The sequence below is a fragment of the Neovison vison genome, chromosome 12, assembly GCF_020171115.1.
Source record: "Neovison vison isolate M4711 chromosome 12, ASM_NN_V1, whole genome shotgun sequence".
Classification (NCBI taxonomy): domain Eukaryota; kingdom Metazoa; phylum Chordata; class Mammalia; order Carnivora; family Mustelidae; genus Neogale; species Neogale vison.
In genome coordinates this window covers 119,719,326-119,744,577 of record NC_058102.1, presented here as the reverse complement: position 1 = coordinate 119,744,577, position 25,252 = coordinate 119,719,326, and the positions used below count along the sequence as shown (strand labels likewise).

Here is a 25,252-nt window from a genome sequence, read left to right as displayed (position 1 = left end):
ATGTTAGCTCTGGGAATAGAATTCTTAGCTGTAATTTTTGTGGGAAGGTACAAAGGTTATTTCAGTGTTCTATCCCTTCATAGAAGTCCTAAATATGCCCATTTCCCATTGTACAGTTTCCTCAATATTTATTTCTCTAACACAATTTCAACATCCTTTGTACTTATAATAGGTCAGAGGGGAAGTGACATATTAAAAGGAAATCTCAGGTGGATATGAAGTTCAAGGAGACTTGAAATGGATGGATTTAATGAAATCCAAAGCCTGTGTCTGGCAAAATAAACACTCACGGATATAAAGCCCAAGCAGTGGGCATTAAGATAAAGTCATTTTGACATTTCCCTGAGTTGTCAGTCACTCAATTCACTAGTCAAAATAAGACTTCATTCTGAGCCTGTTCTGAAATTCTGTGTCAGTTTTCGTGCTTCAATGTTCCCTGAGTTCTCATTGTCCTACCCACCAAAATTAGTTCTACCACAAAAGGCTCTTCACAGTATCTTTAAAAAAAAATTTTAAAATGGGGGGGGAAAATCTATTCTAATTGTATTTGAATCTGTAAATCCTAGAACAAAGAGGGATTTGACAGTTACTTAATTTGATTATTTAGTCACACCAAATACTTCAGATCAAAAACTACACTCTGAAAGCGAGATTATCTGCTTTGACCCCTAAACAAATTATATCACAGCAACATCTTTGTTAGCTGGGATACAAATTCAGAGGTACGGGGCGGGGGTGGAATCTGGGCTTGAAAAGACACGGCTTCAAATCTCAGGCCTTCCCATTCCTAGCTGTACATCTTTGTGCAAGTTACTTATCCTCTCTGTGTCAACTCTTAAAAATTTTTCAAGGGTAACCTTGCAGGAATGTTGTGTAGATTACACGATACCCTTTTCACCAAGTGCCTGGAACTCAGTAGGGGCTATTATTACTGATATAACAGAAGCATTTCTTCCCTAAAGTGTTCAGGAGATGGAGTAGTGTGATCCATTATAATTTCTGGTTTTCAAGCTTCCGGGGTTGAAAAATCCTTCAAAACAGTGTTAGTATTTTTTTATTATTATTATTATTTTTTGCATCTGTATTCTGGTAGACAGCTACATCTTCCCTTTCTTTGCTAAGTATTTCATGGGCGAGCTCCCATGCAAGTTCCCAAGAGGCATGTCAGGCTCATCCTCAGGCAGTTTAGAACCTGGAATAAGTGTGACGCACGCTATCAGGGCTTTACGTGCACTCTCATTATACAGTATTGTAGGGACAGAAGGTGCAGGGGTTCGGGCTGACAATGCCAGCACTGATTCGGCACACGTTCTAAACCACGGTTTTCACTACTAAATTCCAAATATGAGCTAATGCAGTTGATGTTTGCCTGTTCTTCTTTAAAGGGTCGCATAGGAAAAAAACTGGTGAGCTGCAAGCTTTACCTTATGTCCCCAAGTCCCCAGAAAAGCCATGTCTGCACTCTGAAAACTAATCAGCAACGGCACTTGCCGAACTCCCCATCGCTCCCATTTTAGCAGGCTCCTGACACAGGCTAATTGGCCCATCTGAAACCATCCAATTAACAAGATGACGAGAACTGCCCAGCGCTGTGAAGGTGAACCCGGGCCACGTCTGTATGTGCGCTACCCCATCGCCCTCCGAAAACTCAGACTGTGACTCTAATCAATCCTGAGAGGTCCACTCTGTCCTCTTTGAAAGCTTGAGAATGAGTCGAAAGACAATGTATTTTTCTAGCTGTGAAAACTGTCTGCACCCGACCAAAGCTCCTGTCTCAGGAAGGTTAGCACCTCCCTGGCAAGCAGGAGAGAAATGAGGGAGCGGAGATCCATCTGCAGCATTGCAATTGCTGGGAGAGGAACTCAGCGGACACTCCCTCCAGGGTCAAGGCTGGACGCCTCCCAGGGCTCAGGTGCTGGGCTTAGCAGAGCCTCCGGCTTTCCAGAAGACAACACAAAATTTAATTAAGCAGTATCAAATATCTATTCTTTGCAAAAACATGTCCACATGCACTGGCACACACACACACACACACACACACACACACACACACACAGAGGACTGGCTCCTAATTAGCAATGTTAGCCCCAGAAAACCATTCATCAACCACTAAAAATCATCAAGCAATGACAGAAATAAATCCAACAAGCATTTAGCAGATGGGGGCTCCTGCACTTGGTTTCCTGAAATGAAAGCAGCCCCCTCAAGCAGGAGAGCCACGCTGCTGGCACCAAAGGACGAAGGCCACCCAGTAATAAAGCACAGAAAACAAGGCCGGCTTCAGAGCCTCCTGCGCTCACCCATGTCGCCTAGCTCTTGACAGCCACAGCTCACGGTGATGGAGTGCTCCCTGGGAGGCAGGGCTGTGCTGAGAACTTGGCCTCTGTCGGTTCACTAAATGTTCACAGCAGTGAGGACAGGGACTCCCAAGGACCATGCTCCTCCGCCTACCTGAGAGTTTGATAAGGAATCAGAAGCAGGAAGAGAAGGCAACATTCTGCAATCTTGTTCATTCCTCTCAAAGGAGAACCTACATGCATATCCGTCCCCTCAAGAGCTGGAGCATTTGTAATCCCCCTGCCATTGCGGAAGAAGCCGTGCCCACAAAAGCCCCCATTATTTACACCGAATCTGCCCCCTCTTTTGTGGTGTGGCCCCGGGGAAGGCCCCACCACCACCCCAGGCCTCTATTCCCTCAATCTGATCAAAGAACAAGATGTTCGCAAGGCCTGCGCCAGAGTCAACAGTCTGCGGCTTGAAAAATCCATAATGTCCCAACATCTGCTCAAGGCCACGTGAGGACCGCGTGGTACAAACCCTTGCTGAGCGCCGTTACCAGAGGAACCTGACAGATGACATGTTTCACAATACAGTGGCATGTGTTTCACGTTCTTCCTACTTCCCTTGTAAGACACGCCACCCAGGATTTCTCTTGGAAAACCGCAGGTGTGGATCCCAGGGGCCCTCGTCGGGGGGCAAACACACAGGGAAGGGCGTAGCATCAACTCTGCAGTTTCACGCAGTGCCCAGCCCACTGCTGGTGCTCATGCACATACAAAAGCGACCTCCTTTTACAGTTATTTTGAAGGTACAGCTCATTCTCTCCACTTCCACCTCCTTTTTATTTCCCTAAGTCTAAAGAGAAGAGAAGGCCTTCTACTAAATCAAAATGGAAGAAATTCCTAAAATGCTCTTAGCTACTTCACACAGGGATATGCTTCCCATTGTTTTCATCTGAACCTCCAGCTGTTCATTTTAAGCCGAAAGAGCTGGGCAAATGACCGACTAGCTGATCAGATCATTACTGAATATGGGAGCCTTACCTTAGGTGAGAAAGGCTCTATAAAGGTATGTTGATTGGCGTGCACCGTGATAAAAATCAATCCATTTGATAAAAGCAATCATCACAAGAAAAGCAGAAGTGCCATTATGTTATCTGCTTCATAAAAGGAAGGACTGTTCAGCTTCCTTTCTGTTGTCAGACTGAATAATTACAACATAAAATGGGCCATAAGTGCGCCTGAAACCTCACAGGATTAGGAACTTTTATCTGGTACTTGAAACCATGTATCTGCTTAATTGGCAGCTGGAACAGAATTACAACACCAGGGCTGAGGAGAAAAGGGTTTCACCTGGTCTGGAATTAAATCGGCCTCCTCTCCACCCTGCTCCCAGCCCACCCCACTCACAGTCACCCAGGCCAATCACTACCTTGTTCTCTTTTGCACCCCTCTCCCATGATTCCTTGCAATGCCAGCCCTATGACACCACAGGTGTGTGGCCCATGAACTGTAACTTCAGAGAAGAAACCACCAAAGCAAGTGCCTCCCTTTTTCCAGCTCTGTGGGACCATATATCATAAAAATGCACCTTCTAAGAACTCCTTGAGGAAAGGACTGGTTGTGACCTTTTCATTTTTGTGTCCATAGGGGCCTATAAATATACTAGGGGTGTGTGTGTGTGTGTGTGTGTGTGTGTGTGTGTGTACAGGCATGCAGGCCCCTGTGATGAACTATATTCTTACCTCTTTTCAGTTTGACCCTCCAAATATTATTTCTGGCTACACATTGACTTATCAGTTACCGGGAAACTTAGCAATCCCTGCCCTTTATATGCAAGGATAACATTTCAAAACACCCCCTCTTTTTTTCCTTCTTTAAAAGTTCTAAAAGATTTATGCTGATCCATTCACTTTATGACACAATTTTGAGAGCTATCAAACTAGGAGTTAAAAGTGTCCTATCTGGCCGTGAACCAAAGTGGCAGAAATGGGCCCAAAATGAAGTGATTTCAGCTAACATTTATTGAGTATTTAATATATACCAAGCATTATGCAGAAACAAAACAAAACAAGAAAAGCACAAATTTCTGCACTTCATCTCACCAAAACCTCTTAGCAATCTTAGACAATGTGTGCCATTGTTATCTCCATTTTATTTTTTTAAAGATTTTATTTATTTATTTGACAGAGAGAGATGACAAGCAGGCAGAGAGAGAGGAGGAAGCAGGCTCCCTGCTGAGCAGAGAGCCCGATGCGGGGCTCGATCCCAGGACCCTGAGATAATTACCTGAGCCGAAGGCAGCAGCCTAATCCACTGAGCCACCCAGGCGCCCCTGTTATCTCCATTTTAGAAATGATAGAGGCTCAGCGTTCCACATACACGTGGCTGGTGAGAAGGGGAGCCAGGAGTCAAGGCTCAGGAGGACTGTACCCCCATCTACAGACCATGAACTACTTATAAGATCCATCATGCTTTGATGTCAGCATCAGCAGCCAGGAAGTTGGCGGCATGAAGATCAAGTTCTTCGCAGATGTTGTGCCTAAGATGGCCAAGAATTTTAGGCAGTTCTGCACTGGAGAATTCGGGTGAGTCCCCTGTCTCAAGTTGTGGTAAAGTGGAAAGGGATATGATGACCTGTCAACATCATTCCAACTCTCCTTTTTGGTCACAGAAAAGGTCGGTTTCCAACAGGATACAAAGGAAGCACCTTCCACAGGGTCATAATGGATTTCACTATTCAGCATAGGAATTCTGTTAATGGAGGTGGTACTAGAGTTGCCAGTGTGTAAACAGGGCGGGGTGGAGGGGGCATTTGCAGGTGAAAATTTTAAAATTAGACATTCAGCTCCTGATCTGCTTCGGTAGTCCCAGTACAAATGGCTCCCAGATCTTTACCACCTGCTCTAAATGTCATTGGCTGGATGGGGAGCACATGCAGTTTGGAAAAAATCACTCACACACCTCTAGTGATGCGAGAGATTGAGAAGATTAGCAGAGGTCCCAACAATAAGCCCAAAGGACTCTTGGAGATCTCTTGGTGCAGGGAGGTGAGGTCCAGAGCAAAACTGATCAGGCTTTCCCTTGCTCTGTCTGGGTGATGCACGGGAATAAAATAATCTAGATTAGACCTTGTGTTGGCTTCCCTGCCTACTGCTGCGCTTTGATCAAGAGATCTTAGAAGTGTCACAGATTCAGAACCCAATTTTCTGTGTTTAAGCTTACAACTTAAATAAAGTTTTTTTTTAATCCATTCTATCCAATACCTTCAGTGTTCAATAAACTTTTTTAACCACTAACCCTAAGAAAAGTTTAATCAATCAGTAAAATCCCTTTGACATCACGCTAGAAGATTGGAGGGGAAAGTCTTCTAATTAAAAGGATAATACCAGCCCTGTAACTTGCAAGACAGAGAGAGAAATGCATTAGAGGAACATAGGACCCTGTGTCACTGTGAAGCTGGCCCCAGAGGGCATCGGTGTCCAGGACCCCAGAGGTCACTCCAGAATCCAAAGGAATAAGGCCTAATGAGGAAGGAGGCTGTGAAATGGCCTGTAAGCTCAGCTGCGTGTATCAGACACTTTCTCCAGAATGAAACCCAGGCAAAATCAGAACCTCAAACTGGAACGTGAAACAGCTTGGCTCCTGATATCTATGGATATGAACTCAGTACAACTTCAAGTGTTTCTTTATGCAAAGATGTTGCCTGTAATAGCAGGGAAAAGGTCATCCTGCTTATAAATCATTAGAGAAACAGATTTCCAAACAGATCCTGAAGAGAAACAATGAGTAACGTTGCACATCACACTGGCATGACTTCCTTAATAGAGCAGGTGTTCAAAACTTTTTAATATTTCTATTGGCTCCCTCCTGGTATGTTCTGATTAGTGACAATATAAAGAAACCATTTAAGGCACATCATATATGATGAGGCCTTTATTGCACAGCTAATAATGATTCTGTTTAATTACCAAGCCCTGAGAAAAAGTAAATCTGATCTACTAAACTTTTGAAAAGCACTTATAATACTTTGTAACAAGAAAAAGGCAATAATTATTTTAGTGTGATCAGAACAAAAACAATTTTAAAACGTTTCATTGAAAAAAGAACACTGAGCTGGGAGTCACCACTGTTAACAATATCTGTCCCCTACTTGTTCGATAAGCCACCAAGTAAGCAGCTCAACACCAGCTCAAACAGGAGGGATAAAGATAGAAATCACGGGGCACCTGGGTGGCTCAGTGGGTTAAAGCCTCCGCCTTCGGCTCAGGTCATAATCCCAGGGCCCTGGGATCAAGCCCCGCATCGGGCTCTCTGCTCAGCAGGGAGCCTGCTTCCTCCTCTCTCTCTGCCTGCCTCTCTGCCTACTTGTGATCTCTCTCTGTCAAATAAATAAAATCTTAAAAAAAAAAAAAAAGATAGAAATCACACTCCTGTGCATGTTTTACTAGCCATTTCAGAAAACAAGTCAGACTTGATCTGAATTTCTGGATATCTGCCTGAATAGTGCATGACCTTTTGCTAATGGATACCTAAGCTGTAAATGATGAGTATTTTGCACATTTTTTTTTCTTTTCCAAATGGTCTGATTTGAAATCTCAGGGTTCTCCGGTGTGTTAAAAAATGATGTTCTTCAGGAGCCTGGGTGGCTCAGTGGGTTAAGCCTCTGCCTCCAGCTCAGGTCATGATCTCAGGGTCCTGGGATTGAGCCCCGCATCGAACTCTCTCTGCTCAGCAGGGAGCCTGATTCTCTCCCTCTCTCTGCCTGCCTCTCTGCCTACTTGTGATCTCTTTGTATCAAATAAATAAACAAAATCTTAAAAAAAAAAAAAATGATGTTCTTCGTGGTACAGAAATGGCAACCCAGTAACAAAATGGATCCTTAACCTGAAAACTAGTCCTGAGGCCCCCATCCTCTCTCAGCACAGAGGTTTCTGATAAGCATGAACCAAGTCATACAGCCCAAGCCCCAGTCTCCTCCCTGGCACGCTGAGTGTAATAGGACTTTTCAGCTCCAACAGCAAAGGCAAGGCCTGCAGTGCACCCATAGAGGACGGCAAAGATCTAGAGACCCAAAAACCACTGTTATGACAGAGAAACACACACGTCTCCTGCCAGCGGTACAGATTCCTAGGATACACCCTGGTTCTAGAAGCCTGTTCCACCTCAGTCAGCCCGGTTGTGAGCCAGGCACAGCCTTCCAGAGCTCCTTCAGACAGATCTAGGGTCAATCCCTGTCTTGTAACTTACACATCATGGGACCTGGGTTCAGTCATTTCTCCTCAACTGTCAAAGAGTACTTAATACACAGGGTAATGGACAAATTAAATGACCCATGAACTGGTCAGGTGTCTAGGGGAATATCCCATGCCTAGCAGATACTAAAGTACGTTAGTCATTATCTTTTTCAAACCATCTCTATGCCTTCACACTAATGCCAGTCTTGGAAACCTCCTCAGAAAATCTAATACATCCAGAATATAGGTGTTGACAAAAGAGGAAAAAAAACAATTTTTTTTCCACTCAGAAGTTTTGGCCAAGGTACTGAGAACAAGGAAATTTTTTACTTCAAAGGGAATACATCTGGGACACTGAGACAAAGGGCTTGATAAATTCTGAGGGGAAAACATCAGCAAATGCTACCGTACATGCCCAGAAATTTTTCATCCCATCCACGGTTCCACAGACATCACATCTTCTGAAGAAAAATGCTGCACTTGGTAACTGCAGCCAAGGGATCATCCTTGGCCTTTACACACACTGGCATGCAGAAAAAAGACACAAAGCCATTAAAGGCCCGATGTGCAAGGGAAACAATGAAAAAGCCAAGTATGTGTTGCTTCCATGAGGAATCTCAAGACCACAACAAGCCATGCGTGAGGTGGGATATCTCAAGAAGGAAAGTACCAGAAATAGTATTTAAAAGGACACCACAGGCCACAGCCAACTGTGGTACCCAACTGACAGAAGGCCGTCACGAGCCAAACATCATTTATATTTCGTTTTGGACCATCCTACTGAGGAAAACTCTTGTTTGGGGGGGAGGGGGTGCTGACAGCTAGTTTTCTTTCCCCAAGAGCAGTTCTGATGGCAGCTGACAGAAAGAGCCTGCCAGCAGGCTGAGGGAGGAAGCAGGACAAACCCACACAGATTAAAATTTCACCCCAGCTAATCCACTGAGTGAGTAATCCACAAGTGGAAAAGCGGAGACGATCTAGAGATGAAATCCAGATGAAAAAAAAGGGGACGGAACATTCTGAAGAGCTTATCCATAATGAAAACATTTAGAAAAGCAAGCTTCCTGAGCAGCTATGGAGACAACTTCATGACTCCGGGATTTTTAAAAACTGAACCAAACAAACTCTCCATGTGTTGCTCAGCATGCAAGATACTGGGGGCGATTCAGGGGACACCACAGGTGGGAGATGGGCCCTTCTCTCAAAGAGCTTCTGGTGCTGACGGAGAAAACTCTTACAAAAGGAAAACCCTGGAACAATCGACCCTCAATGGGGTGAGTCTAGGACTGAAGAACAGAGGAGAGGAGCCCCAGGTGGGCTGCTTATTGTCTAGGGACCCTGGGAGGAAGCAACCGCACCGCAGCAGAGCCCTGGAGAACCGACGGGTAGGTGCTGGAAGCAGGAGACCACAGGAGGAGGGCATGGAGACTGGAATATGTCTGCGTACCTGTGGGACATGGGGGACCAACCTCACTTTTGTCACTGAAGCCCCTGCTGGTGCAGCAGCAGCCATGTATTAAACGAAGACATGACAGCCATCTGGAAAGCGGGTCATTGGAGAAGGTTTACTAGAAAAACGATCCCATGACCAGCACTTTTGACCAGTCTCCATCTATTGCTTCCCTTCTCTTGGGACCCCTAAAACACTCTGCACCATGTTTCTATCACCATACGCTGCTTTGCACAGTGCGCGTATGGGCACATGTCCAATTTTCTCTAGGAGTTCAGGGAGCAAAATGGAAAAGGAAAGCCCCTTCAGGGTGATGGTTAAGAGCTCTGGCTTTGGCCCGGAGTGGGTAACCTAAGTTCAAATCCCAATTCTTCCATATGGTTAGTTCTGTGTGACCTTGGCCAAGTTGTTTAACCTCTCTGGGCCTTAATTTCCTCATCTCTAAAATGATGATAATAGTATCTATTTTACTGCATGCTGTGTGGATTTAATGTGAAAACTCAAGTGAAAATTCACATGAAGTACTACCATCCATGGCAGAGTAAGGACTCAGTAAATGTCTGCTAATGTTATTATTATTAAAACTCTATGTTCTGGGGCACCTGGGTGGCTCGGTGGGTTAAAGCCTCTGCCTTTGGCTCAGGTCATGTTCTCAGAGTCCTGGGATCAAGCCCCGCATCGGGCTCTCTGCTCAGCAGGGAGCCTGCTTCCCTCCCCTCTCTCTGCCTGCCTATCTGCCTACTTGTGAGCTCCCTCTGTCAAATAAATAAATAAAATCTTTAAAAAAAAAAAAAAACTCTATGTTCCTTTGTCTTACAGAAGCCAGTATTCTCTATGGCATGAAGCAAGAGCTCATTAAATACTTACTGAGGAATGCTAGATCGTTTTCCCTTCTGACTTAGAACTTTCAAGAAGCCCAACTCTGTCTCTGAGCCCCACTGCCAGCACAGTACCCCTCTTCTCAGCTTCCACATCATATACCCCCTGCTATAACTCTATCACACTGAATTGCAATTACGTGTATATTTGTCTGTCTTCCCAAAAAGTTCCCTGGGGACAAGAACCCACACACATTTTGTTTACCAGCGCCTCCTCAGTGCCTGGCACCAGATTCTCAACCTCTAATATCCAAAGAATTTTTTAAAAAACAAAGAAACTGTGGAATCAATCTCGCAATTCTCAAAACCCTTATCTGAAGTCCCACCAAGGGGAATAAATGAAGGCTCACTCCCAGGTGGCTGTGACCAGACACACCCATTCAAATTTCTATCACAGAACTAATTCAGCGTCCCTCACTCCTAGAGGGAAGACTAGGTTTGTAAAGATGAGCCCAGTTTACTCGGTATTCAGTGAACCCACAGTTTTCTGCAGGGTTCGCGTCAGTCTCGACAATACCCCCACAGGCCATGCTGGGAGCTAAAGAGCAGGCCCCAAACTCCAACTTCCTGAGAAACTTCCAAAGGACACTCAGCTCTTAGGACCTTCAGGGTTAACCAAGATTTTTAGAGACCCCTGCATTTTTATATGAACCACTTCTACAATCCCAGGGTGAGGTTACATTCAAGAATTCCTACAAGAGAGAACGGCCACTAGGAATACCTGGTGGAAGTCAGGGCTGGGGGGAAAGAAGTCACTGGATCCCAAGACTCAGAGGCTGCCGAGTCCACACCCCCATTAGAACCCTGCCTGGGAGCCTCATCAGCCAAGTCGGGGCCTTCCATGGACAGCAGGCACTGCCCTTCCGTGGCCTGAGCCCTATGAGCCACAGAGGGGTGGCTGCAAGGGTGATCCCCCCAAGCAGGAAACAAACCAGACTGTCCTTCCTCCCAACCTCCACTTGACCTTCAGGCTCACAGACAGTGGTCATCACAGGCCACAGAGATAGAATAGCTACCAGGCAGTCATGGTACTTATCTCACATGGCCAATATTCACAAGCTGTTTGCTGAATATTCATTCAGCGATGAGTCTGGCTGACTTCACAGCCTCCAATCTCGTCTCTGGCATTGTCCACATGACTCCCACCCCTTACTTCCAGTCCAGGCCCTGCAGTTTTTAAGATCATTTTCCTATCTCACTCTCCAAACTCATTCTAACAAAACAAACTCTTTCCCACTGATCTATACATGGCTGTTACTGTTTAATTTCTTATACTTAAGAAAACGCTTTAAGCCAAAGAATGAATCTCTCATGAGACTCCTGAAAAGAGACCTTTTCAGTGAAGTTTAAATCACGTGATGGGGCCTAACACCTATTTGCTTAAAATTCAAGCCATTGTCCCTCTATTTAGCACCTATAATATGTAGCATGCCTTGTAACCCCTATTTTTCTTTTTTTTAACAATGAAAGCCCACAATCAGCTGGAACTGTTGGTACTATTATTCCCACTTAAATACGAGAAAACAGAAGCTCAGAAAGATCATGTAATTTACTCAAGGTCTCATTGTTCATAAATGGCACAGTTAGGTCTTGAACTTCCTTAATCTAATGGAAGCCCGTGCTCCTTTTATTTCACTTACCCATTCATTTATTCGGCAAACATTGATGAACCATGTAGGTGTCCCGTCTGAGCCAGGTCCTCCCTGTGTGTGACACCTGCTCTGCCAACGTGTGGGAAAGCCTCCACTTGGGCTTCCAATGCGTGTCTTTGCCTACGAGACCCTGTAGGGGCCACAGGAGCTCCAAATGCAGCTCCCCCTCACCTACTTGGGGATGCACGCCCTAGGAGCCACAGCATGGTGGCAGTTTGGCAAGGGCCAATGGCACTCACTCTTCATGGCTCTGAATTCTCTCTGGAGCCAAATGCACTGTCAGGAGCTCATTTTTCACCTACAAAGTAAATTAATGAGGATACAGTAATGTAACAATGGCTGAAGTAAGAAATCTCTAATATGGACCGTTTTTTCTCTGCTTGCCATTACGTTGATGGTGATGGAGCAGTGCCTCTGAACATTCACCATCACCCTCCTCAGGGACACCATGACACCGAAGCTCTGGATGTGGTCCAGATTAACTGTGGGACCTCGGGCAGCCCACCGATAAGAGAGCTGGCCTGGCCAGTATCCATGCAGGAATTACACAGGGTTCAGCTTCTGAGTGCAAGAATGAGTTGATCATGAATACTATGTTCCAAAGAGGCTGGCTTGAAGGTTTTGCGTGTGAGCACTTTGGTAGTAGTCAGAACTATGTGTGCAAGTGTCTTAGGCCCTCCCAGCTACCATAACAGAACGCCACAGGCTGAGCGGCTGAGACACAATGAAACTGACTTCTCACAGTCCTGGAGACTGGAAGTCCAAGACAGGGCTGCTGGCAGACTTGGTGTCTGGTGAAGGCCCGCTTCCTGGTTCACATAAGACCACCTTCTGACTGTGTCCTCACATGGTGGAAAGGCCCTAGAGCTCCCTGGGGTCTCTTTTACCAAAGGGTACTAATTCCATCATAGGCCTTCACTTCCATGACCTAATCACCTCCCAAAGGCTCCACCTACTAATATCCCACACTGGGGGTTAGGTTTCAACATATGAATTTGGGGGAGAGGGGACACAAACATTCACTCTATAGCAAACAGTATTTATTTTATAAGTGAAGTGCCTGAAGCCAGGTTCTCCTGTCCCACCCCAACCAGGGAGAGTCAGGAACACTTGGATATAGTTTTACCTCTCTTCCCACACATTTAACTAGGCTACCAGATGTCTCTTGAGGAGGTCCTCCTGTTGGCACCAGGTTCTGTTCCCACTTCAGACTCTGTACACATTTAGAGGTTCTGATGAGGTAGAGATGGGAACATGACAATAACCCCAACAAGGCCCTCACCCCCACCCCCCACAAACCTAAAGCAAGTGGTCAGAAACCCACAGTACTCAACAAAGACTACCACCTCTGTACCTAGAGCAGATACCCAACCTGTGCACAGTGGTTCAATCAACCAAGATGGTAAAATACTGAAATACTTTTATGACAACTAGTAAATAACCACAGCCTGACTGTAGCCTCAACAGCTGACCTCTGAGGCCTCTCCTGAGAGTTCCCTACCCTCTAGAGAAACTCACTACCCAGGACCCACCCAAACAAGTCAATTCTTATTGCCTTCCTTATTGTACTCTTCCAGATTTTTTAAATTCTCTGCTAGGATGACATGGTACTTCATGATTTTTTTTTTTAAGTTTTTCTTAATGTACCAATCACTTAAGCACTAAGAAGGCAAACAACAAACACCTGAATAGAGCCAGTTAAACTATACCATGAAACTCTAGTTTTTATAGATGCTTCCAGAGTCAAGGCTGACACACAGCCCAACTCCTATGGGAACAATGCCCAAAAGAAGATAGCTAGGTTTCAAAGAGTGTACGTGATACTAACATTTACAAGAAAGGAATACTTTTAAAGCTATAATCTTCATAACATAATAATACCTTCTATTTGTATAAGGCCTTACTACACATGCCTTATCTCATTTGGGACTTAAAACAGGTCTGTAACGTAAGCAGGTGTAATTCCGGTATAATTATCCCATTTAACAAACAAGGTAATCAAGACATAGAGAGGATAAGATCACGGTTCCACAGCTCTCAAGTGACGGAGGTAAGCCTCAACTCCAGTCTCCTGTCTACTTCCTTTAGAGGTATGCTGGAGTCACCTCATACCTGCTCATGAGAGCCTGATGCAAGAATTCTGTAGTAGGTTGTTAAACCATGGGCAGCTTGAAACCGTTCCATGTGGGAGTATTTATACCACGGAAATCAGCAGTTGTTACAAATCAGAACCCATCTCCTCACCATACCATAACACGTCCACAGAAGTGGAGGCATTTCTCCTTCATTCTTTAATATTCCCTATTCACATCAACTCCATGAATCAGCTTGTAAGCTGTGTGACACAGGAGAAAGAGCACTGAACTGGGGAGTGAGAAGACACTTAGACCCCCTCCCACTCCCGCTGCCGCTCAGCAGCATTTTCCCATGAGTCATTTGACCTCTCTGAACCTCCATTTCCTTACCTGTAAAGTGAGGGCCATAACTGAATCATGCGGGTAAAAACATTTTGCAAATAGCCAAACACCACATGACTGGGAAAAACAAGATGGCGGCCCTCCCAAAATTTCAGCAGAGAATTACCATATGATCCAGCAACATTACTTCTGGGTACACACCCAAGAGAAATGAAAGCCAGGACATGAAGACATACGGGTACCCCCATGTCCATTCAGCATTATTCACGACAGCCAAAAGGTGGAAATAACTCCAAGTGTGCACCAACAAACGAATGAATAAATGCGATGGGGTATAGACACACCGGAGAATATTATTCTGCCTTAAAAAGCAAGGAGGACAAAAAAGAAAAAGAAGGAAGTTCTAGTACATGCTTCGAGGACATTGTCCCAAGTAAAATAAGCCAGTCACAAAAGGACAAATATTTTGTGGACTTCACTTCCATGAGGCACCTACAGCAGTCAAATTCATAAAGACAGGAAGTAGAATGGTGATTGTCAAGGACTTGGGAAGAGGGTGGACTGGGGAGTTAGTGTGTAATGGGGACAGAGTTTCAGTTTGGGGGGGATGAGAAAGTTCTGGAGATGGATGGTGGTGATGGTCACAAGGCACTGTGAGCATCCTCTATGACACTGACCCATACACTTAAAAATGGTTTAGAATGGTAACTTTTCAGTTATGTATTTTTTACCAAAGTTAAACACACACACACACACACACACACACACATTAAGTCTTATTATTATATCCCAGTTGTGAGAGGAGCCAAAAGGACCACAAGAAGCCCACATTCCTTTTTTACCCTACCCAGACCACAAACTCCATCTTTGCTGACCATGCTAATAGAGGCAGAAAGAACCCACAAGCAATATCATTCTTGTACATATTATCAGATACATGCTGTCCCCAACTTTTATGCAAGGTCTGCTCCAAATGTTCGTTACAAACTTTTTCAAGACATATTTTTCTTAAACAAATGAAATATTTTGGGGTTACCTAGGACCCTACTCCAGCCTAGATGAACTTTGGGGTCACTGACATAGCTGGATCACAGTGGTAACAGTCCCGGCCTAGTCCTGGGAGAAGGGATAAGGGAGACACAGAGGCCATACCACGACACCCCCCACTTGGAGACCCCAGGCCAGCAAGCATTCAGCTTTGCCATGGCTCCCCAGTGGGCCTCACTCGGCCCTCCACTTCCCAGGTTGCAACCCATCAGAGTCCCAAGACCACAATTAACCTATCTCCCTCCTGCCTTACAATCAAACATGAATTCTTTTCAGTTAAGTGTCAGAAAAAAGCACTTCCTTCAAAACTGCTTATATCCTAAATGGCAGGGCCCTCAACCTCTTTCAAGGCGTTCATATCTTTCCATGTTTCAAGGCAACTTTCAAGTGGCCATTCCTATCAAGGCTAAAGAAGTGGGAGCCCGGGGCATCTGGGTGGCTCAGTGGATTAAGCCTCTGCCTTCAGCTCAGGTCATGATCTCAGGGTCCTGGGATTGAGCCCCGCATCGGGCTCTCTGCTTGACGAGGAGCCTGCTTCCCCCCCTCTCTCTGCCTGCCTCTCTGCCTACTTATGATCTCTCTCTCTGTCAAATAAATAAATAAAATCTTTAAAAAAAAAAAAAAAAAAGAAGTGGCAGCCCAGAGACAGAAGGACACTTGGTGGAGGGGCACCAGCCCTGTGGGATGCCTGCCACTCCAACCCTCTGCCAGACCTCCCACTCTCTTCCCTCTACCCACAAGTTTTCTAATGCTACAGAAGATTTGGGGCTTTGGGGCTTTGTTTTTTGTGTGGGTGTCTTTTCCCCCACAACACTGTAGGTCTTAGTATTAGAGGGCACAGAGTTGTGGGAGTAGGCAGGCAAGAGGATCACTTGAAAATCAGGGACTTCGGGCGCCTGGGTGGCTCAGTGGGTTAAGCCGCTGCCTTCGGCTCAGGTCATGATCTCAGGGTCCTAGGATCGAGTCCCGCATCGGGCTCTCTGCTCAGCAGGGAGCCTGCTTCCTCCTCTCTCTCTGCCTGCCTCTCTGCCTACTTGTGATCTCTCTCTGTCAAATAAATAAAATCTTAAAAAAAAAAAAAAAGAAAGAAAATCAGGGACTTCGGAGGCTGTACTGAAAACCTTGAGGGTTCCAGTTACAGCATCCAATTCCATTTGGTGTAAAGGCAATTGCACTGATGGGCGTCACGGGTTATGACAGACAAGGAGGTCCTCTGTCACATAGGAATGTCAGAGACTTTTCTTCCCCTGCTCACTCCATTACAGAGGTCCCAATAAATTGTCACCCCAGACTTCGGCCATTAAAAGGAATAACGTGGAGAGATCAAGACAAGGGATCTGGCCTAATGCGGCGGATATTCGCACCCCAACTGTCAATGCCTGTATCCTGAGACCTGGGAAATGAAACTTTTGAAATCTTATCCCATGCCCCCCCAGCAATCCCCCATAAAGATATTTTTAAATAAATTGTTACACGTGCCCATGTGGTGTACTCACAGGCATGCTGCCATTTCTTAAATCAATTCAGGACATACCAGCTTTTTTAAACTATAAAACTCCACGATGTTTTGTCATGTGGCAAATAAAGTACTTAAGCCCTCGCATCAGAACCTTCTCTTCACTGAGAAACGAAGCTGACACCCGGTAACCATTCTCAGCAAGGAAAAGCACGTTGAAGCAGAGGCAGAGCGACGGAGACCTGTGTGCTGTTTGGGAAGACAGAAACTACTCGGAGAACTGTTGCACAAGCTGATGCAGACAGGGACAGGCTAAAACAAAACAAAACAAAAGCCCCAGCTCAGGCTGCAGGGAGAGGTGCAGAGACAAAGCTGATGAGATAACCAGAGGAAGGAATGAGCCTGTGATACACAGTGAACTAGGTCACTCCAGCACAGGAGCTGGCCCGGAGGACGTTTCAGGCGGAGTCTCTTGGTTAATGCTAGCACTCTACAAACTAATAATCCTCCTGGGGCGAGCAAATGCCGAATGGCTCCACGGACCCCCCAGATCTGTGCAAATGGCCTCTGAGGAGCTGTGTTCCAGCACCACAGGGGCTAATGAGCGGGAACGAGCATTTCCTGAGAACATGTTCATGGGTCACACACTGTACTGAGTAGTTTTCATGGGCTCTCCTGAAATTCTCCCTACAGCCCTGAGATTAAGTGCTGGTCTTATCCTGTTTTATGGACAAGAGGCTGAGAATGGCCAAATAATTTGCCCAAAACGAAATTCTCAATAATTTGAGAAGCAGTGGACCAGGATTTGCACTCAGGTCCTAGTGCCTCAGAGCCTACACACTTAGTTACTCACTATGGTGCTGTGCAAAACACCCAGCAATGAAACATCCATGGCTGACTGAAGACTTGTTGATAGTTTCGTAAATCAATGTGGGCAGGGGAGTGGGGGGAGGTCAAATAGGCACCATTCTGCATATTTGCAACAAGAGCTTCCAAAAATCAGTTTCCAACAGATCCTGACATGTTCTTCCCTATGGTCCTAGCCCTGAATTTCCATAGGCGGTCCCCCTCAACCACAGTTGCTGAAAGCAACTAGAGTTGATGACAGCTACCGTTTACTTAATCCCATTTATGTGCCAGGCACCTCCTATACATCATTGAATCCTTACAAGAATCCCACAAAGCAACAACTTCCATCCCCATCTTAACTCAGAAAGATTGAGGAACCTCTCCAGAAGCACACGGTTGGAATGGTTCTGCTGGAGCCACCTTTCCATTAAGGGTCAAGGCCTCTCCTACCTGGCCTCAGCAAATATGCTATTTTCAATGCTTATCCTCAAGATTTGGTGTTACCCAGAAGACAGAATCCCTGTTTTTGAACCCTGAAATAACTAGGAAAAACAGCACAAGGCACAGAGCTGATCGCCAGAGACATGGAATGAACTCAGTGTGCTACTGAATGAACTTGGCCAGTAGCATCCATTTAGAAGTTAGCCTTGATCTGACTGGAACCTAAATAAGCCGTTTGACCCGCATAATAAACATTTTCTTAGAAATCAAGCAGGATCTCGTGATAGCTAACCCAAGATAAAAGTGGTTTCCTGCACCAAAGAATGTCAAAGGGGCATAACCAACATGAACTGAGAAAGAAAATTAGGATAGCATCTCTCCCAGAGTCTACATATCCTTCTGTTTTAGCTACATACACTTTGGGTTGACCATCTTCAAAACAACTGACTAGAACACTAGCCTTCCTGCTGGCCACCCAGAAGCAGTTCCTTCTTCAATTAAAAATATGGGTCCCCAGGGGGCTGTGGACTCCCTGGTAATTTCTGGGAAATCTGGTAAGGATTGGAGATGTGAGGTTGGAGGTTTACCACTGTGGGTGCAAGTTGATCAGCAATGTGACAGTCCACCACTGGACCAATGCCTAAGCTGTCCCAGAGGAGAGAGGAGGCGAAGAAGAGAGATTGCAGGGGATTTAAGGAGATTTACTTGAGGAAGGGAAAGATTAAAGGGATTTATGGAGACCCAGCTAAAGAAAAACTCAACAAATTAACCCCTAAAATCCTCCCCTGAGGGAACACGAATGTCTACCTACCAAGTCTAATTATTGTCCTTCAGTGGCCACGTTTGAACCAGAAATTTTTGCCGGAGACACAGTCCCTATTAGTCCCTTCTGGAACAAGCTCTCTACCCAAAGCGTAACTTCCCAAATCCCACTGCACTAATCAATAAGACCAGTGTTTGTTATCTTTTTCCCAATCAAGAAAAACATTTGGCTTTTCCTCTCCAAATAACAAAACATCCTGTCAAAGAAAGGAGCAGCAGGAATGCTCATGTTTATTATTTTTCACAGAATGTTTGGGCTTTAAATCGCCAAATTAAGTGAGTTACAGGTTATAGGATAGAGTTATATACGAGATATAAATATAAATACACACACACACAAAGAGAGAGAGAAGAGTTATAGGCCCACCTGTCAAGGTGAGCTAGCTCTTCCCATTGATAGTTCTAAGGGAAACCCCAGCATTTTCACAGAAAATTAAGCAATTCTTCTAGAAGCTAAAATATCCAGCCTATCACAACTTTCCCTCTGTGACCAAGGAGGAGGCATTTCAAAAGTCCTCTCCAGACATAAACTCAGAGGGAAGGAAATTCACCTTGAAATGCAGGTGTCACTCATGAGGGGGGCCCAGAAGCCCAAATGTGAGCTTACCTGCTAAACTGTTTCCAAGATCCTCCCAGAGCAGGGATGGAGCAGACACTCAGAAAATCCTTGCATAAACTGACCAAAACCAGCCAATAGCACGATTCTTTCAACCCCAAAGCCTTGGAGAATCTCACACCCAACCACAACAATTCTTTTCTGCTGTCTCTTCCAAAAATATCCAGGATCCAATCGCTTCTCCTCACCTCCGTAGCTACTTCCTCCTTCTAAACCACCTGTCTCTCACCTGGATCATTGCAATGGCTCCCAAGCTGGTCTCCTCACTTCTGCCCCAGAGCCCACTGGTCCGTCCTCAATACCACAAGTACAGTGATGATGGAAACACCTGAGTCAGATCAAGGTTCTCCTCTGCTCAAAATCCTCCAATGTCTCCCACATCTCTCAGCACAAAGGCAAAGTTTCGACAACGGTCTACAAAGGTCATGCATGAGTCCGATCTCCCCTCTGCCTTGCCCCCTCCAATTCCTCGCTCTCTTAGCTCAGCTCCCACCTTCCACCCCTGACCATCCACTTCCAGCCACACATGCCTCTTGGAAACAAGAAGCAAACAAGCTTCCCGCCAGGCCCTCAGCTCCTGCTGTCCCCTCTCATGGGAACATGCTGCCTTCAGATGTTCCAGGGCTCCTTTAGATGGTACTCAAATATCAGCTGCTCAGCGAGGCCATCCATGACTACCTGGCTTCAAGCTGCCATCACCCCACTCTACAAAATCCCCCTTCCCTGCTTGGATATTCTCCCTCACGTGTGTACTAGGCACCATACTCTACATTTTACTTACTTATCTTCTTCATTTCCTGGTTCTCCTACCAGAAGGTAAGCTCCAAGAGGGCGAGCATTTTTTGGTTGGTTGTTTGCAGCTATGCCCCACAGTGCCTAGAATATAGTAGATGCTCAGTAGCTATCTTGAAATGTATGAGAGGCTGAATTTATATCCTGCCCTCCCAAACTAGAGAGCTGAGAAATACAAACTCCTAACAAATACCACAGCTGGGATATACACTAAGGGAGAAATCTAGGGGCTTCTGCCGCCATGGTCCGCTTGGTGATATTCTTTCAAATGTTTCACCCAGACTCTAAAAATCTGACTAATTACAGAATAAATACTATTAAATCAGCCAGTCAAACATACAAACCACCTGAAGCAGCTTTGCATTCTACCCCTCCCCCACCCCACTGCCTACATCCCCAAAAAAGCACTATTGGGGCTTCCAGATAAACCAATCATCTGTGTCCTCAACAGGTGTATTTACTGAGCAATTTCAGAATAAGGAGTATAAGTATGATACGAGTGGGAAAAGACCATGCTTGCCCCATGGATATTTCTATTTATACCCTTCCTAAAGCAGCACCAGCAGGCACTCATTTAATGAAAAAGCAGCCGCACTATGCCATAGACATTAAGTGGGATAAGACTTCCTGTTCAGAGCTGTTTCACTCTGCTACTAGCATGGGCCTAACAATGTCACTCCAAACAGAAATGAGCGGCACTAGCCACACGTGGAAGGCTTGTAAGGATCCCCAGTGAGTAGTTTCCTTGCACAGTCGAGCCATAAAATCTCAGGGCTATAAGGGCACTTGAAAACCATCTTGCCTTCCCTGCCCCACACCCCTGATTTTAGAGAGGAGAAAGCTGAGACAGGGAGAAGGTAATGTGGACAACTGACCAAGAGGCCCACAGGCCACACAACCCATTAGTGGCTGAGCCAGACCTGGAAGCCAGGCTCAAACTCTCCACGAAGCCCAGCCCAGCCCCCTACAGACAGCAGTTATTTCCCCGTAAAATGTTCAGTCTATAAGAAAACCATGTATTCACACCCTGCAGAGATGATCTATTTTCTAGGACATGCCATTTCCTATACTCCAGAGGAAAGGAGGTATATTGGGACAATCATTCTGTGTCATGCCAAGAACAGAGGCCTTCTCTGTTCAGAAGGATATCATGGTATGGAAATTACAGAAGTGATTTCCGTGAGTCTGGGGTACTTCCTGACACCACACCAAAGCTTTCTTTCCATCTATAGTCTTCTCTGAGTGGCAAATTATCAATTTTTTTTGTAATTTCAGAAGTCGTTGAAAGGTATCTCCAATAGAGGCGATCTGAAGAGCCTTGGCAAATACACTAAAGGAAATGTTCACTACCCCTAATTTGCTGTTACACAACATGTATTTGCTCTCACAGTGTGCCAAGGATCAGAAAACATGTCGTTGATTACTAACTAGTAATTAGATCGTTCACCTTATTCAGAGCTATGGTCAGGTTCTGGAATTCCCTTTCAAAGTAAGTTACATGCAGCCCACTGGTTGGGAGGTTTTTCCTGAGGCCTGACTCAGAGGCACATGAGCTAACCCAGGCCCAAACCCCAAAGACAGATCCTTTTGCCTAGGCTGTCCTTAGCTTCCTTCATCCCCTTCCCATGCTCCTGGGCCCGCCTTCCCTCCCATTTGGCCCCCGTTCTCCAGCAAGTCCCCTCTGACCACACCAACTAAATGACTCAACCCCCTGGCTTCAACAGTAAATGTTCTAGCTCCACAGGGAAAGGTACCTGAATCAGGCAGCTACATATCAGAGGACAAATGCTGGCAAAGTGTGCTCCTTGGGCCTTTACGATGCTTTATTTTAAAAGCATTTTAACACTGTGAGATGACAGACTGGCTCCTGGCAGGGCTTTCCTGCCTTAGGATCCTGAAGGCATGTGGGGAAGGTGTGACAAACAAAATGACTTGGAGCTTCAGAGTACCTTGGAAATGAATCCCAATCTTGAGTGATGCCTTTGTCTTACACGAGGTTTCATTACAGACAGAAGAGGGGTCCAGACTCCCCATCTGCACAGACAAGACTGGAAGCAACCTCTCTGTCTGGACTCAGGCCAAGGTCACTGGGGTTGGCCCCAGGTGAAACAAGCATACTGAACTTCAGACCACTGCTGGGAAGTTCAAGGAGACAAAATAAAGCTGATATTCCACAAGCTTTGAAATGTTACCCCAATGATGTTTTCTTTGCATTACTGTTAAAATTAGCTTTCCAAATACGTTAAATCAAATTATTAGAAAACGTTTGCTGTTACATAAGCCACAAATTAGCTCTGCCCCATATGGATCATGACGAGTAGTTCTGCCTGGAACTAGCTCATGTTTGGCAAGTCACTTAATCTCTCCGTTGCCTCATTTTTCCCATCTGCCAATTGGGAATAACAGCAAAACCCACCTTCTAAGCTTATTCTGAGAGTGAAATACATGTAAGGCACTTACAACAATGCCTGATGCTTGGTATTCCTTTAAGAAAGTCACCTATAATGACTATTATTATTCTGTCATTGAGTAAAAACATTTTGATCATTTAATTATTTGTGTTAGACTCTTTTAGAACCCATGCCAGCACCACAGGGCCTCAGTGGGAAGCTTCTTTTCAAAGAATTATTTCCAAGGCAGAAGGCAAAGCTTCGGGACCCCAACAGAGACCCATGCCCAAGTTCACCAGGCACCTGACCAGAGTCCAAGAGACAGTTCCGCAACAGCTCCACTGGCCTCTCTGGCTCCAGAAGGCAAATCCCCATCCTTCCCAGAGGGAAAACCACCCGCAGTCACCCCCAAACAGCGCCTGCTACAGCAGGAGCCACTCAATAAAGGCACAGCTCACTGAGCTTCGGCGGCCTGGCTGCGGCAGAGGGGAGGCTGCAGGACTCTCCCAAAAAGCAGGTTGGTTAGGGGGAGGCATCTCTGCCCACGGAGGCTACAGGCAGGGAGACCAGAGTGAGGGGCTCAGGTGGAGATGTGCCACACAAAGGAAGGAATTCCCACACACCGAGATTCCACTCTCTCCCATGCCCTCATCTGCAGCCACATAACCGGTCTCAGGATGACAAGCAAGGGCATGCTTCTTGCTTAGTAACTTGAGCATCCCAGCATCAAAACCCCATATCCGAATAAACCTCAATAGCAACGTTCAAAAGTTTTGACCAAAACTCACCCCCTAACTGGCCATGCTGAGGGAGGCAGTCCCAAACCCCTCTCTATTAAAAAGGCGAAATCCTTTTTGTTTTCATCCCAACAAAGGTAGAAAGTCTATACCCACAGGTGCCCTCCCTAAAGTGCAGCAACACAGCTGGGAGACCCTATTCTCAGCCTTACCAAGGTGCCTTCCTGGGAATGCTGCCTTCACAACTTCACCCTGGGGGATCCACTGCAGATGTAGGGGGTGGGAGTGAGGGAAATGAACGACCACCCACCATGGACCCTGAGTAGGGGGCAGCAGACAATCTGGGTGGGAAAAAGTGATTCTGGGAAAGCAAACCAATCACAAAAACAAGGGAAGGGGGGAAAGGGAAGGAATGGAAGAAGGAAGAACACAGTGATTTATCTCACCAAACACCTCCTCTTTCTCTTCCCAGCCTAATCAACACCTCCATAAACCCCTACAAAATGTTCAGTTCATATAGCACATGTGTGCGTGTGAGCGAATATATACACTGACAGATACTGATCACCAGCAGATACTGATCATATCAGGGGAAAAAATAACCTGAACTTCAGACTCACCCAGCAGTGCCTGATTGTCTTTCACTATCAGCCTCCCTACCTATTCTGGGGCGCTTCAAAACAAAACAAACAAAAACCAACTCCTGGGCAGAAAGAGAGCAGTCGCTGAACTGAGCAGCCCATGCTTGGGGCATTCATGCCGACTTCTGAGTGTTTCAGCTTTCTTGCCACGCAGCCACCAACACTTGGACTGAAGACAGTCCAAGAGAGGAGTCGCCTGTACAGAGACACTCACAGACCCTCCCTGGAGACATGCAGGCCAGCGTGTGTGGCTGAGCCTGTGTGAAAGAGACACACGCTCAGGGAAGGCTTTACCCACACGTGACCCTGAACACTGCGAATTCTTCCCTTCCATAATCGCTTGGCATCCAAAGTGTTGCCTACACCTAGTACGTGCAGATGTCGATTCTATAAGAACACACGATGGAAGGACAGACAGCAAAGGGAATGACCGGAGCCCCATTTTCTCGAGACCCTATCTCTCATCTACACGGTGTGCCCATACACACGGTGAGTAAACACACACAGCCAGTAAACACTCATATCCACCATTCTCAGCCCACAGTCACGCGTGGGGAGAAAGAAGTCGAGAGGGTGGCGGTGTCAGGGGAAGTGGAAAGTCGCCTGCTGGTGACTGTCCTCCCAAAAGCTCGGAGCTCCTCTCGCCCCGGCCGGAGAGCGGTGCCCACCCGTGCCCGAGGGACGCAGACCCAGGCGTTGGACACGCGGGGGGCTCCGCAGAGCCGAGAACCCGACAATGAGGACGCGGCGACCAGCCGGTTCCTGCCGCGGTGGCTGGCGGTGGTGGCAGCAGGCGCTGCCTGTGCACCCACGGCCGCTGGTACCTCCACCCTTCTCTCCCGGAGCCCCACTTACGTTCCGAGGGTCTCCTTGAACTCGAAAATCTTCTTTATGTCTTCAGCTTGCTTTTTCCAGGAGGAGCTGCTCTCGCCGTTCTCCCGGGCCATGGCAGACGAGGGCGACGTGTGCGGAGGGCGGCGAGGCGGCGCGGCCGGGGCGCGTGGGGCCGGGGTGGGCGCGCTGAGGAGGGGGCGCCCGGCGACAGGGGCGCAGGCAGCGGCGGCGAGCCGGTCCGGGAGGGCTGGGGCGGGCGCGCGGGGATGCTAGGCGCGGGAGCCGGAGGAGACTTTGTGCTGCGGCAGAGCTTCCTCTTCTGCAGTTTCCTCTTTCACTCTCGCCGCCGCCGCGGTCCCTCCCTGGCTCTAATTTCTGCTCGTCTCGGGCACAGACTTCCTGCCGCCGCCGCCGCCGCTCGACCCGCTCCTTTGCCGCCGGCTGCCAGCCTCACTTTTGCTACTTTCTTGCCTCCCTTCTCCCTCCCCGCCGCCCGCCCTGCTCCCTCTCTCTCCTCCTCCTCCACCTCCTCCTCCTCCCGCGGGCTCCCCGCCCTCCCCGCGCGCCCCGACCGCCTCCCGCCTCCCCGCCTCCGGCGTGCTGCCGCCTTCGGGGATGTCCTGCTCCCCGAGAGCTCTGTACACTGGGCGCGGGGCACCGCCGTCGGCTGGCCGCGGCGCGCGCCCTGAAGCCCCGGATAGGGCAGGTGCGGGG

General features: G+C 46.8%; 1 protein-coding gene across 1 annotated transcript in view; it reads right to left on the bottom strand.

Moving 5' to 3' along the window:
* The window catches only part of CAMK1D (calcium/calmodulin dependent protein kinase ID), a 429,737-nt gene extending 404,729 nt beyond the window's left edge, over positions 1-25,008 (bottom strand). Inside the window, exon 1 of the mRNA XM_044229189.1 lies at positions 24,560-25,008. Within this exon, the coding sequence (XP_044085124.1) occupies positions 24,560-24,651 (92 nt within the window). The 5' untranslated portion in view covers positions 24,652-25,008. The remainder of the gene's footprint in view (positions 1-24,559) is intronic.
* Positions 25,009-25,252: the final 244 nt, after the last annotated feature.